The sequence below is a fragment of the Chiloscyllium plagiosum genome, unplaced genomic scaffold, assembly GCF_037043375.1.
Source record: "Chiloscyllium plagiosum isolate Xiang-an unplaced genomic scaffold, Cpla_swu_hap1 HiC_scaffold_35, whole genome shotgun sequence".
Taxonomy (NCBI): Eukaryota; Metazoa; Chordata; class Chondrichthyes; order Orectolobiformes; family Hemiscylliidae; genus Chiloscyllium; species Chiloscyllium plagiosum.
Window position 1 is genome coordinate 64,260,195 of NW_028270173.1, and position 16,921 is coordinate 64,277,115.

The 16,921-nt window shown below is 40.9% G+C and overlaps 1 protein-coding gene across 1 annotated transcript; it reads left to right on the forward strand.

Moving 5' to 3' along the window:
- Positions 1 to 7,772: 7,772 nt before the first annotated feature.
- LOC148141062 (putative G protein-coupled receptor 139) lies at positions 7,773 to 14,419 on the forward strand. Its single transcript, XM_087979068.1, has 2 exons — positions 7,773 to 7,941; positions 13,521 to 14,419. The coding sequence occupies exons 1-2, from the start codon at positions 7,773 to 7,775 to the stop codon at positions 14,417 to 14,419; spliced, it is 1,068 nt and encodes a 355-aa protein (XP_087835194.1).
- Positions 14,420 to 16,921: the final 2,502 nt, after the last annotated feature.

The window sequence follows — 16,921 nt, forward strand, 5'->3', positions numbered from 1 at the left end:
ATGTTTCTATTGAATTATTTATGCGTCTGAGAGACAGCGATCCCTTGGTTCTTTCAGAACCTCTTTCAAGAAATATTTTTTGTTTTCCAGAGGAAGGAACGCACTGAGGCCTGTTCCACAGGCTTCACCTGAATATGGAGGGAGGTGGGCTGGTGTCACGGAGTTGTGTCTGTTAGGCGTGGTGTAATTTCCTCCCTGGGAATATTCATTGCATCCAGATGTCTTTTAAATTTTGTAAGTGTAAATGTTTTAAGTATTGTAATTGTAGCAGCCTCCACCACTTCGTGTGCCAGCTCATTCCACACAGTTATCATCTGAATGCAAACGTTGCTACTTGTGTCCATTTTAAATCTTTCCCCTCTCACCGTAAACCTATACCATCTAGCTTTGAACTCCCTTACACTCAGAAAAGAAACCTTGTCCGTGCACCCTATTCCTAAACCTCATGACTTTATAAACCACTATAAGGCTACTCCTCAGCGTCCAAAACTGGAGGAAATACAGCCCCGGCCTATTCAGTCTGTTCCAAGAGCCCAAACATTCTTACCCCAGCAACATCCTTGTAAATCCATTCCTCAGCCCATCGGCCCATCTGATCGAGGTCATACTGTACTCTGAGATAACTGTCCACTGCACCACCAGGCATCTGTGAGGTGGTGGTTAGATTCTGTCTTATTGCTTGACATTTGTCTCATGCAATGTTACTTGCCATTTGTCAGCCCGAACTTGGGCTCAGTCTAAATCTTGTTGTATTTAAACATAGGCTGCGTCAGTAGCCAAGGAGTCACCAGCTGGGCTGAATATTGTACAATCAACAGCAACATTTTCATTTCTGACCTATGGGAAGGTCATTGATGAAGAAGCTGAAAATGGTTTGGACCTGAGGAATCCCTGCAGAAATGTCTAGGAGCTTAGATGATTGATCTCCAATAACCATGACCATCTTCCAATGTACCAGATATGACCGCAGCAACCAGCAGAAAGTTTGCCCCATGTTACCCATTCATTACAGTCTTGAGAGGGCTGCTTGATGCCACACTCAGTTGAATATAGCCTTGATATAAAGGGCTGTCACTCTCATCTCACCACTTATGTCCATGTTTGAACCAAGGCTGCAATGGGGTCAGGAGCTCAGAGGTCCTGGCAGAACCCAAACTAGGATTCACTGAGCACGGCTTCATGGACAGCACTGTTGATGACACCTTCCGTCACTTTACTGATGATTGACAGGAGACTGATAGGGCGGTAATTGATGTGGTTGGATTTATCCTGCATTTTGTGCACAGGACATATCTGGGCAATTTTCGACAGTGTTACTGCTACACTGAAACAACTTGGCTTGGGAGTGGCAAGTTCTGGAGGACAATCCTATTGCCAGAATATTATCAGGGTTAGTACAGTTTGAGATGTCCAGTCCCTCGAACTGATACCTCTTTGAGTGAATTGAATTAGCTGAAGATTGGCAACTGTGATGCAAGGGACCACTGGAGAGGCTGTTTACCCTTCTTTCCATCTCTCTCTCTCCCTCCATCTCTCTTTCTACAACTACCCCCACCTCTCCACATCTATTGTTCTTTTCCACTGTCTCTCTCTGACTTTCTATCTCCCTAACCTTCTGCTAACTTCTGCGTCTCTCTCTCTCTCTCTCTCTCTCTCTCTCTATCCCTGTGCAGTGAATGGTCCATTTGTAATGATTTCTTTACATCATCCTGTGTCTTAGTAGCATCTCCTCTGTGGGATAGTACCTTTCCTTCGCTCATTTGGTTAACTGGGTCCTGTTTGATTGTGGCCTAGTCAGGCTCAAACAGGTTTGCAGCCTTTGCTACCTGAACCAGCCATTGAATATTGACAGAAAACACGTGACCTGCAACATATTATAGACAGGGCTCTGTAAAGTGTGAATTATAATTTCAAACTGCGAATCATTTCGACATGTTGGTCATTTTCTAACAAAATGGCTGATTAGTTTGGTCAGTACGATGGATTTGACCGTAACTTCAGTCAATGTACATTCAATTCCATTTAAAGAGTATCCAAGTAATCAGTTGCACAAGTAATCAGTTGAACTTCAGTTCTGGGTGTGTGTGCAATACAGGGGGAACGGTCGGGCAATTAATAAAGGCTGGGGACGATGGAATCTAGGGAGCACCAGTTTTGAGTCTCTGCACAACTGCAGATCGGATCATATTGACTGACACTAGCAGAGATAAATGTTAGCAAGGAGAATGCAAAAGAAATAGTTGTCCCAACCATAGTTTGACAAACACATTGCATTTATCTGCGTGCAGAGAGACAACACAGCCACATTGACACATACTCAAAAACGTACACAATGAACACGCATACACTGTTATAGAATCACAACGATAAACACATACAGAAGCCAAATGTCCATGCACATATACACACATTCATACAGACCTAAACACATGCAGGCATACAGCACAAAGACAGACAAATAACACACTGTAAAACAGATGGACAGAACACAAACAGAGAGACAAGATGCACGCATTGGGAGATCAATGACAGGGACAACCACACAGACACATACACACACATCTATACAAATATATGCAATTAAACAGAAAAGCTCACACTCACGCACATAGACATGCATGCACAAAGAGTTGCCAGAGTTGGAGAGTTAAAGTTACAGAGGGAGGCTGAATAGGCTGGGGCTATTTCCTCTGCAGTGTCAAAGGCTGTGGAATGACCTTATGGAAGTTTATAAAACCATGAACTTTTTTACACAGAGAGCGGTACGCAAATGGAATGAGCTGCCAGCAAAAATGGTTGAGGTGGGTACACTAACAAAACTTAAAAGACATTTGGATAGATACATGGATAGGAAAGGTTTAGATGGATATGGGCCAATTGCAGGGAAATGGAGTTCGTGTGAATGGATATTTTGTTCGGCATGGACCAGTTTGGGCAGAAGGGCCTGTCTCTGTGCTGTCAGACTCAATGACTCTATGAAGGGCATGGTAAGGGGAATAGGCACTGTATTTTCCCAGATAAGGAAAGTTCAAAACTAGAGAGCATAGGTTTAAGGTAAGAGGGAAAAAAATTTAAAACCTCCCTAAGAGGCAACATTTTCATGCAGAGAGTAGTGTGCACATGGAATGAGCTGTCAGAGGGAGTGGTGCAGGCTGGACAATTATAAATGTTAGGTGTTGCATTTTAGGAAGGCATATCTAGGCAGGAGTTATAGATATAATGGTGATGCCCTGGTAAATGTCAGCAAACAAAGAAAGCTTAGAACACAGATTCATAGTCCCCTGAAGGTAGAGTCAGAGACAGACAGGGCAGTGCATTGAGTTTATTGAGTGCATTAGGATGGCATGTTGTGGCTGTACAGGACAATGATTAAACCATTTTTAGAATACTGCATTCAGTTCTGGTCTCCCTGTGATGGAAAATGTGTTGTTCAACTTGAAAGTGTTCAGATAAGATCAACAAGGACGCCGCCAGAGTTGGAGGGTTTGAGCTACAGACATAGAGGTTGAGTAGGCTGGGGCTGTCTGCTCTGCCACTTTGGAGGCTGATGAGTTTATATAATCATGAGGGGTACGGTTAGGGTAAATAGACAAGGGTATAGGAGTCCAAGTATAGAGAGGATAGATTTAAGATGAGAGGGGAAAGATGGAAAAGGGAACTGAGGGGCAATATTTTCATGCAGAGAGTGGTGCGTGTGTGGAATGAGCTGCCGGGAGACTGGCACAACTGCAATATGTAAAATGGGACTAGATTTTTTGATCTCTTGTCAGCATTGAATGAGTTGAACTAAAGGATCTGTTTCTGTGCAATACATCCCTGTGACCCTGTAGCAGCGCATAACTATTTGGGGTTCAGCATTAACAAGTGGAATTAGATCTGTACGTTGCAACCCTCCCAGCCAATACATCCCTCACTGGACATTTACTTCCAAGGAGGAGAAAACCCTCCCTAAATGAGGAATGTAAGATAGTATACCGCTGCAGCACCAGACAAAATCCCTACATGATTTGTCAGTCTGGGAAAACCACAATACAGAGGTGCATGCTTGCTACAGTATTCCATCCACAGCCTGCGGATCAAGTTAACATCTATAACCTTGCCATGCTCATGGGGAAATAGCTTGGTCTATTAAGTAATCAGTGGGAGGAGAATAACGCAAAAATGTTCTCCAACCTCAATAATAGACAAGGCCAGCCTCAGTCAACGAAACATAATGTTGTCGATTATCTCCGGAGTGTAGCTGAAGGGAGTTGATGTGCTAGGTATTATGTTTATTTTTTTTTTAAATGCAGCCTCATCAGTTAAATTCATGTCTGGATTTATGCTAACTTTGAGGTGACTTGTGCAGCCGTTTCAAATGAGACAAACTGCCTATCAAATCATCTTAATGCAGAAGGTAAACACCTCATCATAAGAGCTGGCCCCATCTTTGTGGGAGTCAACTCTTCAAATCTTGCTTCCGAACGTCCAACTGTACTCTCTGGTTGTGGTCCATTGAGGAACTCGGTGGAATTTGAAGACTGCATTGCTGTTGATTCTTTTGGTGATGACTGTGTCCTGCATTTCTGCAGGAAACGGTGCTCCGAGTCGTAATCAGCATGGTTTGTTAATCTACCAAATCAGTCAGTAGCCTCTGTTTGTTGGAGTTTGTCGTAAAAATGTGTTCCATTATCTTTGACCATCGTCATTTTGATTGTTAGAATTGAATTGCATCTTTTCGAGATGAAACAAAGTGATGTAAACCAGTTCCAGATTAATTCCCTGACCTTTGAGTCAATATTTGAATGTTGAGGTGTAATGCTGAATGTTGAGAACTATCCCAGTCAGAACAGGGACGTAATAATCAATAACTCTGCAGCAGTGTTGATGTGATCAATGGCTTTCAGCACTTTGACTCCATACAGAGTTCCATTAATGACTTTAGTGCACAGGCACTACAAAGGGAAAACAATCAAAACAGACATGAGCCTGTTTGGGAACGTGAAAAAAAGGAATGAGAGGAAATTGTTTTAAACATGTGGATTTAATTTTATTAATACTAAAAGATTGCCTCCCACAGTTCGAAGATGAACTGACCATGCTTCATTGCCGCCAGTGACCAGGAATGTGCAGGCTAGGTGGATTAGCCATGAGAAATGCAGGGTTCCAGGGTCCTGCATGGGTCATTGGATTAGATTAGATTACTTACAGTGTGGAAACAGGCCCTTCGGCCCAACAAGTCCACACCGACCCGCCGAAGCGCAACCCACCCATACCCCTACATTTACCCCTTACCTAACACTACGGGCAATTTAGCATGGCCAATTCACCAGACCTGTACATTTTTGGACTATGGGAGGAAACCGGAGCACCCGGAGGAAACCCACGCAGACACGGGGAGAAGGTGCAAACTCCACACAGTCAGTCGCCTGAGGCGGGAATTGAACTCGGGTCTCTGGCGCTGTGAGGCAGCAGTGCTAACCACTGTGCCACCGTGCTACCCACAAATGTGACTTGTGCAGCCGTTTCAAATGTTGACTTGAAATGGTCACTGTTGACTTGATGGCTGATGGGCTTCCACACTGTACTGTGGCGAAGTGGAGTGGAAAGAAAAGGACAGACCCTTCGGTATATTGTCCTGGCACATCTGCAGAGCTGTCATTTTTCTGCTTTGCACAAGGGATGCTCTACACACATATGGGAAATAGAAACCCTTTGAAAACTGCGATAATAGGGTGATTATGATCGGGAATTTTAATTTTCCAAACATCGACTGGGACTGCCATAGTGTTAAGGGTTTAGATGGAGTGGAATTTGGCAAGTGTGTACAAGTCAATTTTCTGATTCAGTACGTGGATGTATCGACTAGAGAAGGTGCAAAACTTGACCTACTCTTAGGAAATAAGGTAGGGCAGGTGACTGAAGTGTCAGTGGGGGAGAATTTTGGGGCCAGCGACCATAATTCTATTAGGTTTAAAATAATGGTGGAAAAGGATAGACCAGATCTAAAAGTTGAAGTTCTAAATTGGAGAAAAGCAAATGTTGACGGTATTAGGCAAGAACTTTCGAAAGCTGATTGGGGGTAGCTGTTCGCAGGTAAAGGGACGGCTGGAAAAAGGGAAGCCTTCAGAAATGAGATAACGAGAGTCCAGAGAAAGTATATTCCTGTTAGGATGGAAGGAAAGGCTGGTAGGTATAGGGAACGCTGAATGACTAAAGAAATTGAAGGTTTGGTTAAGAAAAAGAAGGAAGCATTTGTCAGGTATAGACAGGATAGATGGAGTGAATCCTTTGAAGAGTATAAAGGCAGTAGGAGTATACTTAAGAGGGAAAGAAGGAGGGCAAAAAAGTGGACTTGAAATAGCTTTGGCAAATAGAATGAAGGAGAAACCAAAGGATTTTTGCAAATACGTTAAGGACAAAAGGGTAACTGGGGAGTAAATAAGGCCCCTCAAAGACCAGCAATGCGGCCTTTGTGTGGAGCTGCAGAAAATGGGGGAGATACTAAACGAGTATTTTCAACCAGTATTTACTGTGGAAAAGGATAGAGAAGATATAAACTGTCTGGAAATAGATGATGACACCTTGTAAAATGTCCAAATTACAGAGGAGGAAGTGTTGGATGTCTTGAAATGCATTAAGGTGGATAAATCTCCAGGAGGACTTATACACTTAATGGTAAGGTCCTAAGGAGTGTTGCTGAACAAAGAGACCTTGGAGTGCAGATTCATAGCTCCTTGAATATGGAGTCGCAGGTAGATAGGATAGTGAAGAAGGCGTTCGGTATGTTTTCCTTTATTGATCAGAGTATTGAGTACAGGAGTTGGGAGGTCATGATGCGGCTGTATAGGACATTGGTGAGGCCACTGTTGGAATATTGCATGCAATTCTGATCTCCTTCCTATCAAAAAGATGTTGCAAAACTTGAATGGGTTCAGAAAAGATTTACAAGGATGTTGCCAGGGCTGGATGATTTGAGCTATAGGGGGATGCTCAACAGGCTGGGACTGTTTTCCCTGGATCGTCAGAGGCTGAGGGGTGACCTTATAGAGGTTTACAAAATTATGAGGGTCATGGATCAGGTAAATCGGCAAAGTCTTTTCCTTGGTGTGGGCAAGTCCAGAATTAGAGGGCATAGGTTTAGGGTGGGAGGGGAAAGATATAAACGAGACCTAAGGGGCAACTTTTTCACACAGCGGGTGGTACGTGTATGGAATGAACTGCCAGAGGAAGTGATGGAGGCTGGTACAATTGCAACATTTAAGAGGCATTTGGATGGGTATATGAATAGGAACGGTTTGGAGGGATATGGGCCAGGTGTTGTCAAGTGGGACTAGATTGGATTGGAATATCTGGTCGGCATCGACGGGTTGGACCGAAGGGTCTGTTTCCATACTGTACATCTCTATGACTCTATAAAACGTTAAATTCAAATGAGTTACAAACTATCTGTTTGTTCAGTAGCTGTGATAAATATCTGTCTTCATAGACCCAAATGATGTCATGAGATGTTTTCTAACTTCGAAACATTTATTATTTAGGGATTTATTAGATTGGGGAATTTCATGGTGCGATTGAGATTGTCGCCTGTGGCACTTGAAGGATTGGCGGCTCGTGCTCCAGAGAGAGTAAACTGGAATCTACCAGCAACTAAACATGTTAGATGTGTCAGAATACGAAAGCAAGAGATTGCAATGTTGCAGCATTGGTTCGAAGAGATAGAGTGGAAAATCACAGCAGTCGATCATCATCTCACAGAAAAGCACTCGAATTTAAAGTTAATGGTTAAGAATATGAGGAAAGTGCATGGGAATGTTACCTCAATTTCTGAGAGATTTTCCTGGGAGTTTGATTATCTTTCCACACATTATAAGTTAGTGCCATTCGAAACTCGGATATACTTAGCGCTTAGGATTATTGAAAAGGTTTACTATCCCATGCTAACTTTTGTTGGTGTCTCTGGTAAGTCTCTTCAAATACATTCCCGTTCTATCAAACAGATAATACCATATTCCTTTACTATCCATTTCTTCTTGTTATTTCAGTTGTTGGTCAGTCTCTGCATACAGTCATTCACTGTTAAGGTATGATTTCAAGGTGCCGGTGTTGGAGTGGGGTGGACAAAGTTAAATATCACACAACTTCAGGTTATAGCCTAACAAGTTTCTTTGGAGGCTCTAGCTTTCGAGGCGCTACCTCTGCATCAGGAAAACTAATGCTTCCAAACCTGGTGCTGTGTAACTTTTAACACTGAGCAGTGCGCGCCTGTTTAACCGTATTTGCGAATTACTCTGTCAAATCTGCTGCATGTTATGCCTCCGCGTTTTAAAAAGAATCTTTAAGTCACATTTTGCTGTGATCAGGACTTTTAAGCCAAAGATGCAGGAGTCCTCTTAACAAAATCTACTGCAAATACATGAATACGCTTCTCGTTCTCTGTTAATATGCTGAAAAATCTGAATTTTAAACATTAGCGTTCTGTTTGATACTGAGCTGATTATTGACAATGCAACCGCTTTCTCTTCAGTTCTGCGCTTTGCCACTTCCACAATGTCACCCAGCTCCATCAGTAACTTACACATAAGCCCACATTTGTCTTGTGATGAACTTAGGGACATTCATTCCAATATGGCTCTGGCATGCCTTTTAGCTCCACGAAATGAGAGTTATAAATCATCAGAATTGTCCAAAACAGGGGCCTCACCATGTCCCATCCACTCTGCCGTTTGAACTACGTTAGCTCATTATCCGAAAAGGTTGTGATGATAATGTTTTCATTTCTGTGGTTGAACTTCTCCAAAGCCTAATTGTTAAAATTCTTAGCATTATCTCCTCTGCGAAAGGCAAGTTACTAGATTGCAAATATTTGTACAATTTCATTGTTAAAATGGTTTCACTCTTCAATCTCGACATTTTTATATTTGCCAACACATTCAGTTTTTTTAATCTCCGTTTTTAGTTCTACTTGCAAGTTGATTTTCTTTGCACTTTCAGTGAAGTTTTATTGTGAATAGCCATCTATGGTGTCTTTGTCACTCCTGGTAACACCTAACCAAATTTCTCCAAGCTTCTTCACGCCCCATACATTGTCATTGCTTTTTCATCTGTTGGTCAGCTTCATTATAAACGTTATTATTCACGCTTCCGGGATTTCACACTGTAAGCTAACAATAAATCAAAGTATCAACAAGATCATATTTGGTTATTTTGATCAATTGCCGTAAAACTGTTACGTTCATCAATTGATCTTTCTGGAATCCGAAACTCTTTTTCATCTTACTTTAACAAACTGCTTTTTTTAATATGAGAATTGCAGCTCTGTCTCCATTCCTGAAACGAGAACAATCCCCACTCTATACACGTAACTGAAGTTAATATTCCTTTCTCATTTTAATAAGTTTATACGACATCATTGGAAAGTCGTCGCCACAGTTAGCAAACATCTTTGCAACAAGAGACAGAAAATGGATGTAGTCTTTGACACTATTGCAAATTTTTCTGGCATGCTGTATCCTGTGTCCTTTTTATTACATATTGTTTTGATTCTTAATAAGCTTTGTCAACATATCATGATACATTGATTTTTGTTTTCGTAGGTCCGTCTCACTGTACTTTTGACAGTTTGCCGATTCGTTGATGTGTCTTATTTAATGCTCGTTTTAACTCACCGAGTAAAGCTGTGACTTTTACTTAATCATGCATAGCATTCCAAATGTTAATTAATTGCTGCTCGTGTTGTTGCCTGTGATCCATTTCAAAGCACGGTTAGACCTGCATTTTATTATTATCAAGTCTTCCAATATTGCAAACATTTTTTATTGTATTATTTTTCCCACTGATGATTTGAAATTACCTATTAATTCTGATTGTGATTGTCTGCCAGAAGGAGAATATTTTAACAGTTAACACACGCAATCATTCATCCCAGGAACTTAAGCAAAATCTTGTCTGCATCTTCCTTAAAACTTGTAGGTCAATTGTGAAGCACATTTTTAACCTGCTTCACAGGTTAAATTATGGAGAGGTTTAGCATAATACCCGGTTTATTTAGTGTGTTCACATTTGGGCGGCACGGTGGCTCAGTGGTTAGCACTACTCACAGCGTCTGGGACCCGGGTTCAACTTCCGCCTCGGGCAACTGTCTGTGTGGAGTTTGCCCACTCTCTCCGTGTCTGCGTGGGTTTCCTCCGAGTGCTCCGGTTTCCTCCCACAGTCTAAAGATATGCAGGTTAGGGTGAATTGGCCAAGCTAAATTGCTCGTAGTGTTAGGTGCATTAGTCAGGGGTGAATGTAGGGGAATGGGTCTGGGTGGGTTGCTCTTCGGAGGGTCGGTGTGGACTTGTTGGGTCGAAGCTGCCGGTTTCCACACTGTAGAGAATCTTAAAAAAAAATTATGTTAGGAAATGTCATTTCTCCCACTTCAGTAAGGATATAATTAGCGTCTAACAGTTCATTGCTGCATTTAATTATCCGACTTCTATCAGGATCAGTGTGATGCCTCCAAATGCCATTTATGTTTTCGTTGCAGAAAACTCTGTACTTGTCCCAGAAATGTCACCCTGATTTCCACTTAGATCGATGTCTATATGTGTACCAAAAACGTAGGTAATACTGTTTTTCAAATAGGGGCAAACTACTGTGAGCTTCCTTCCACTTATTCATAATATCCGTGAAACGACCCACATTAAATAGTTGTCATTGTTCTCTCAATATTTGTTGCTGTGTCCATAAATTACAGACATGACTATCCTCTTTCTCCATTTCGCCCCCTAATTATTTTTATATTCGAATTCCGCTTTCACTATGAGACAGAAAAAAATCCCTGATCCGATAACTTTAAAATAATCTCCAATTATAAATAAACTTGAATCAACTACAGTAATAATCTTCATTTTTAGACAGGTACACTCAATTTCTCGAAGCTGCTTGTTTCCCACACAGTCGGATATGCAACATTCCTCTCGGTATCCCTGCCCTGGTGACGACTGTGATCACTTTTATTCACTTTTCAGCATTCCTGTCAGTAACCATTGTTTGAAATGATTGAATTATGCACAGGCTCTGACTGATGAGGGAACATCTCAGTCAGTGCAAGTCAATTATCTTTGAATGCAAATATATCAATCTGATTATTAGCATGTTGTTCAAAGTATAGTACTTTTTTTGCATTGTTACGAATTCAAGTGAGACCAACAGATTTTAAAATATTGTATATTTGAATATTCATTTGTCTACAGAGCTGATAAACGTAAGTTTCCAAATTTTAAGAAGTTAACAGCAAAATTATGTAAAATCAACAAGTAAAATACAATGTCAATTGTTCGTAATGTATTTTAGGATTTTTTTAAGACACAGAATGAAATGTTTCCTTTTTACCCCGAAGATGTTTAATTTTTATTCCACTTGCACCTTTATGCACTTTCATCAAAACTTGTCAGCAATATTTCTTGAGACATGAAGACTTGCTTCAGTTTTTTTTTACTCCCATAGCTAATACTGTAACTATTATTCTTAGTTTTATGATTCACAATAACTACCTCTCAGGAGAAATTTCCGTTGGATCAAGGCAGACAATGATGTTAATGTTTTCCAATGGATCTTTCAACCGTCAGCTCCACAGCCTTGCTCCATTACCGCCCCCGCAACCATATCCCTCCCTACCTGATCCCACACAGACGGTTTGAGGGGCGAGAATGATGACAATTTGGAAAGATCTGCTAAATCTGCTCCCAGCGAAAACGTCCCTTGGAAGATATCTATTGGTCGTTAAATGCCCACGAATGTTAAATAGTCACTTTAAATATCAGTCAGATACATTCGTTAACTCGGGACTATGTATCTAATCCACAATAGTATCGCACTTCTTTCAGTTATAACTGAATGTAAAAGGAAGTATTCCTAATCACAGCACATCAGCTTCACACTAAGTGCTATGTCATCTCGCCTTTCCTTAACAGCATGTAATTTGTCAACTGCCAATATATTTAGTATACAACAACGGTGAGTGCTGATTAGTAAAGAATGGGGTACAGCACGATTCCTTCACATGATCTCTCTTTCCAAGAACTTCTTTATTTAATAGTCTGCTGCCGAGAGTGTAGTTCAATAAACTGTTCACAGATGGTACCAAAATAAAACTTGCCACCACATGAACGAAAGTCACTGTTCACAATTTCGTTCACCAGCCCATCTCGGCAATCTGGTAAATGTCAATTTTCAATCTGTGGCGATGGTGTCATAATAAACTTAATCCCAAACTAAATTAATCCTGCCTGCCTGATCCAGGCCCATATCTCTCTAAATATTTCGTATTCGTGAATTTATCAAAGTGCCCTTAAAACATTTTGTAACTGTGTCCACATCCATCACTTCCTCAGGAAGTTCATTCCACACACGAGCCAAACTCTATTAAAAAAATTGCCTGTCACGTATTTTTAAAATCTATCTCCTCCCACCTTAAGATATGCCCCCTGGTCTTGAAATCACCGATCCGAGGGAAAACACCCTCTAAACCCATCTCTACCCCTCATGACTTTATGGACATCTGGAACGTCACCTCTCAAATTCTTACGTTCCAGTGAGGTAGGTGTCTGGAACGCGTTGCCAGCAAAGGTTGTAGAAGCAGGCAAGGTGGATTCATTTAAGAAGCGTCTGGACAGATGCACAAGTAGGTGGGGAGCAGAGGAATACAGATGCTTAGCAATTGGCCGATAGCTTTCGACAGTAGATTTGGATCAGCTCAGGCTTGGAGGACCGAAGGGCGTATTCCTGGTCTGTAAATTTTCTTTGTTCTTTGTTTTTCTTTGTTCTGTCTAGTCTTTCTTTATAACGTATACCTTGCATGGGCAGCAACATCCTAGTAAATATCTTCTGAACACTGTTTAGCATAATATTGCCCTTACAATAACAAGGCAACCAGAACTGGACTCAGTACTCCAGAAGAGGTCTTACCAATATCCACTACAAATTTGACCTAACGTCTCAATTCCTATATGTAAAAGACTGAGCAATGAAGACAAGTGAGTCAAACGTCGTTTTAAACACCTTGTCTATATGTGATGTGAACAAAAATAATTTTGTACCTGAAACCCTGGGTCCTTCTGTCCTACAGCACTACCCAAGGCCCTACCAATAATTGCATAAGTTCTGCCCAGTTATGTCTACCAAAATGCAATACCTAGCATTTACAAAACTTGAACTGACATTTGTTCTACCCCATGGACCCTTTTGATCAAGATCCCTTTGTCGTTGCATAAATATTTGATAAGTCGATGTTCTATTTTCTGTAAAGCAATTGTCATGGTTCATTGAAAAAGAACAACGTTCTCAGCTCAGTACTGTCAAATGTCTGGTCGTTTATGAATTGTTATTCCACTGGAGTTATAAAGCATTATTAAGATGCATGGTGCTCAGTCAATCCTACATTCCGGTTCCCTCTTCTCTCTACATTTCTGGATCACGAGAATAGGTGATAAATCTATCAATATTAGAGGACCCCTTGAGTGAATTGTACTTTAGTTAATTATTTTCCTTTCCTACAGCTAATGTGGTGACGACTGTGATACTGTCTCGGGGACAGTGTGGTCTCTCCAAATGTCCCACTCGCTATCTGGTAGCCATGGCAGTAGCGGATCTACTGGTCGTTATAATTGATCTTATACTGAGGCACATTCCGATTGTTTATGACAAATATTTTATATTCTTGAAATATATTCCTCTATGCAACATCCACGCCGTTCTACTTTATGCGGTTACAGATTGTTCTGTCTGGTTCACTGTCGCTTTCAGTTTGGATCGCTTTGTGGCCATTTGCTGGCAGAAGATGAAAAGTAATTGGTGCACTAAGAGAATGACGTTTGTGCTACTGGGAACACTGACTTTGCTGAGCTGTTTAAAGAATACGTTCTGGTATTTTATGTTCACAGATGAGTATTTACTTCGTAACTTCCCCTGGTTTTGTTTAGTAAGGGAGGGGCTTCTAGAATCTCCACTCTGGGCAACAATCGAGTTCATTCATCACATTCTGACACCGGGTGTCCCATTTGTTCTGATTCTGCTGCTCAATATTTTAACCGTGAGGTATATTTTAATCTCCAATAGAGCCCGCAAGAGACTTTGTAGAAACGGCAATGGGACGAGACAGAAAGACCCAGAGGTAGAGAATCGCAAGAAATCTATGATTTTGCTATTTGTTATCTCAGGGAACTTCATATTGTTGTGGGCCACCTTCCTGTTTTATTCAGTGTTAGAAAGGATGCGACATTTAGGATATAACGTCATGAATTTACCAAAATATATCAAAGAACTAGGATTTATTCTTCAGCTCTTGAGTTGCTGCACCAACACATGCATTTATGTTGTGACACAGAAGATGTTCAGAGAGCAGTTGAAGAATGTGCTAAAGCATCCTTTTGTTGTTATTACAAAAGTGATTAAATGAGCAGAAAAACGTTTTTTTTAAATCCAGCATAATCGATCTTTCCAACGTATTTGTTTGCACAGGATTGCATGCTTCATTATTAAATTGTTCTTTGTTCAGTGTGTGTTCCTCCCAGTGTGGAGTCAGACTCTTCAAAAGCTGTTTTTGTGTTAGAGTGCCATTGATCAATTCATCAACAATGGTCCACTCACCAAATACTTTCATATGCTGCCTTCGAGATCAAAAAATATAATTTATGTCATCTGTGCAAAAAGGGTCTCATATATAGGAATATCTATCAACCGTTGAACAGCATTGGTTAGTATTCACTCCATTGAAAGAAAAATGACATTTAATTTAGCTTCCTCGGAAAATATAATGCAGAAATGAATAAAAAATGTTAACTGTTTCCACCAGCAATTATTAAGCAGTCCACTCGCTGTTAGTCAGCATTGACTATAATCATTTTCCTACCATGTTGCAAAACTATGTGCTGAAAACAATCTGCAAAATTATATATTCATTAAATACACGTCTCCAACATTAATCTACCTGATATGGCATATGGTATAGGCTGGTAAATCTTGTCCGTTTTTCTCTGCTTATAGGGTGACTTACTCTGTACTCTAACAGGGACGTTATACCCGAAGGATTGTTGGATCAAAATTACACAGTTTACATTTCTCCTTCCTTGGGAGTATTTGGCAGAACTTAACGTGGACGGATTTCCTCTGCATCCCGCAGTGCAACTGTGTTTCTGCTTTTGTTTTTGGCTGGTGGTAGTCAAAAGAAACTTAACATTGTGTATCTCATTAAGCAAAGCAAATTCATTTCATAATACCATTCAAATATCGGATAAAAGTTAATGATTATTTCTCTACGCACCTTCTTGGCAGCTGTAACACGATGTCCTGCATTCTGCTCTGTTCAGTACGATCAACTGAAGGGCTCATGCCCGAATCGTCGATTCTCCTGCTCCTTGGATGCTGCCTGACTTGCTGCGCTTTTCTAGCAACACATTTTCAGCTCAGTACGATCAACACTTTACACTGTACCATGACACACATGAAATAATAAAACAAACCTAATCTAATCAAAAAACTTCTTCTTTTGCTCTCGATGGAAGAAATTTCCAAACAGTAACGACCCTACAAGACAAATATTTCCCGTTAACACTTCAGTTTTGAATGTTATTTGTTAATTCTAGGTTTCGCCTGATCGGCAGCAATCTCCACCATCTACACTTTTAAATCTTCTCAAAATATTTAATATTCTTAAACAAATAATGTCTCATTGTTCAATAACCCAATGTGCGCAGGTCAAGTTTTCTCAACCTTCTCATGCATGTACAACCCCTTCATCTCAGGAAATGGACAGTGAAGATGCTCTAAGTTTCGGAAAACTTGATGAGCAGAGAGATCTGCGAGCTCAGGTCCATTGTACCCTAAAGGTGGCTGCACAGGTGGATAGAATGGTCAAGAAGGCATATGGTATGCTTACCATCATCGGAGGGGATATTGAGTATAAGAGCTGGCAGGTCATGTTAAGCTTGTAAAAGACTTTGGTTCGGCCGCATTTAGAATACTGTGTACAGTTCTGGTCGCCACATTGCCAAAAGGATGTAAACGCTTTGGAGAGGGCGCAGAGAAGGTTTATGAGGTTGTTGCCTGGTATGGAAGGTGCTAGTTATGAGGAGAAGTTGAGTAGGTTAGGACTGTTTTCATTAGAAAAAATGAGATTGAGGGGAGACCTGATTGAGGTCTACAAAATCATGGAAGGTATAGACAGGGTAGATAGAGATAAGCTTTTTGAAGGATTCAATAACAAGAGGCCACGCGTTCAAGGTGAGAGGTGAAAAGCTTAAGGGGGATACATGCGGAATGTACCATACACAGAGAGTGGTAGGTGCCTGGAACGGTTGCCAGCAGAGGTAGTAGAGGCAGGCCCGGTGGATTCATTTAAGGTGCGTCTGGGCAGGTGCGTGAGTAGATGGGAGCAGAGGGATACAGAGCCTTAAGAATTGAGCGATAGGTTTAGACAGTGGATTTGGATCGGCACAGGCTTGGAGGGCCGAAGGGCCAGTACCTGGGCTGTAAAGTTTCTTTGTTCTCTTTGTTCTAAACTGCCTCCGATGATTATGGAAGTAAAAGCTGTGCTCACTCAACACTAAACAAAAACAAACTTCTAATTTGTAGCAAGAAGTCTGTGCCTTAAAACTGGATAGCTTTGCGATAAACCTTTTGCCATCTTAATTGCTTTCTATACTTCATGTTTGCCTTTCCTGTACAGAAAAATATGTGCCTCTCTCTTTAACAATTCTCTGCTGTTATCGAAAAGAAAATAACCTTCTGCTTTCCTATTCATCCCAAAAGTAAAAATGATATTTTCCCCACTTTATAATTCAACTACATTCTTGGGTTGTTGTTTTCCCAATCTTTCTGACTTAGAAAATCTATGTATTTCCATTTTAACCTTCCCTTGACAACTGCCTTTGTAAGATCATCAATGTTGGGCAGCGTGGCG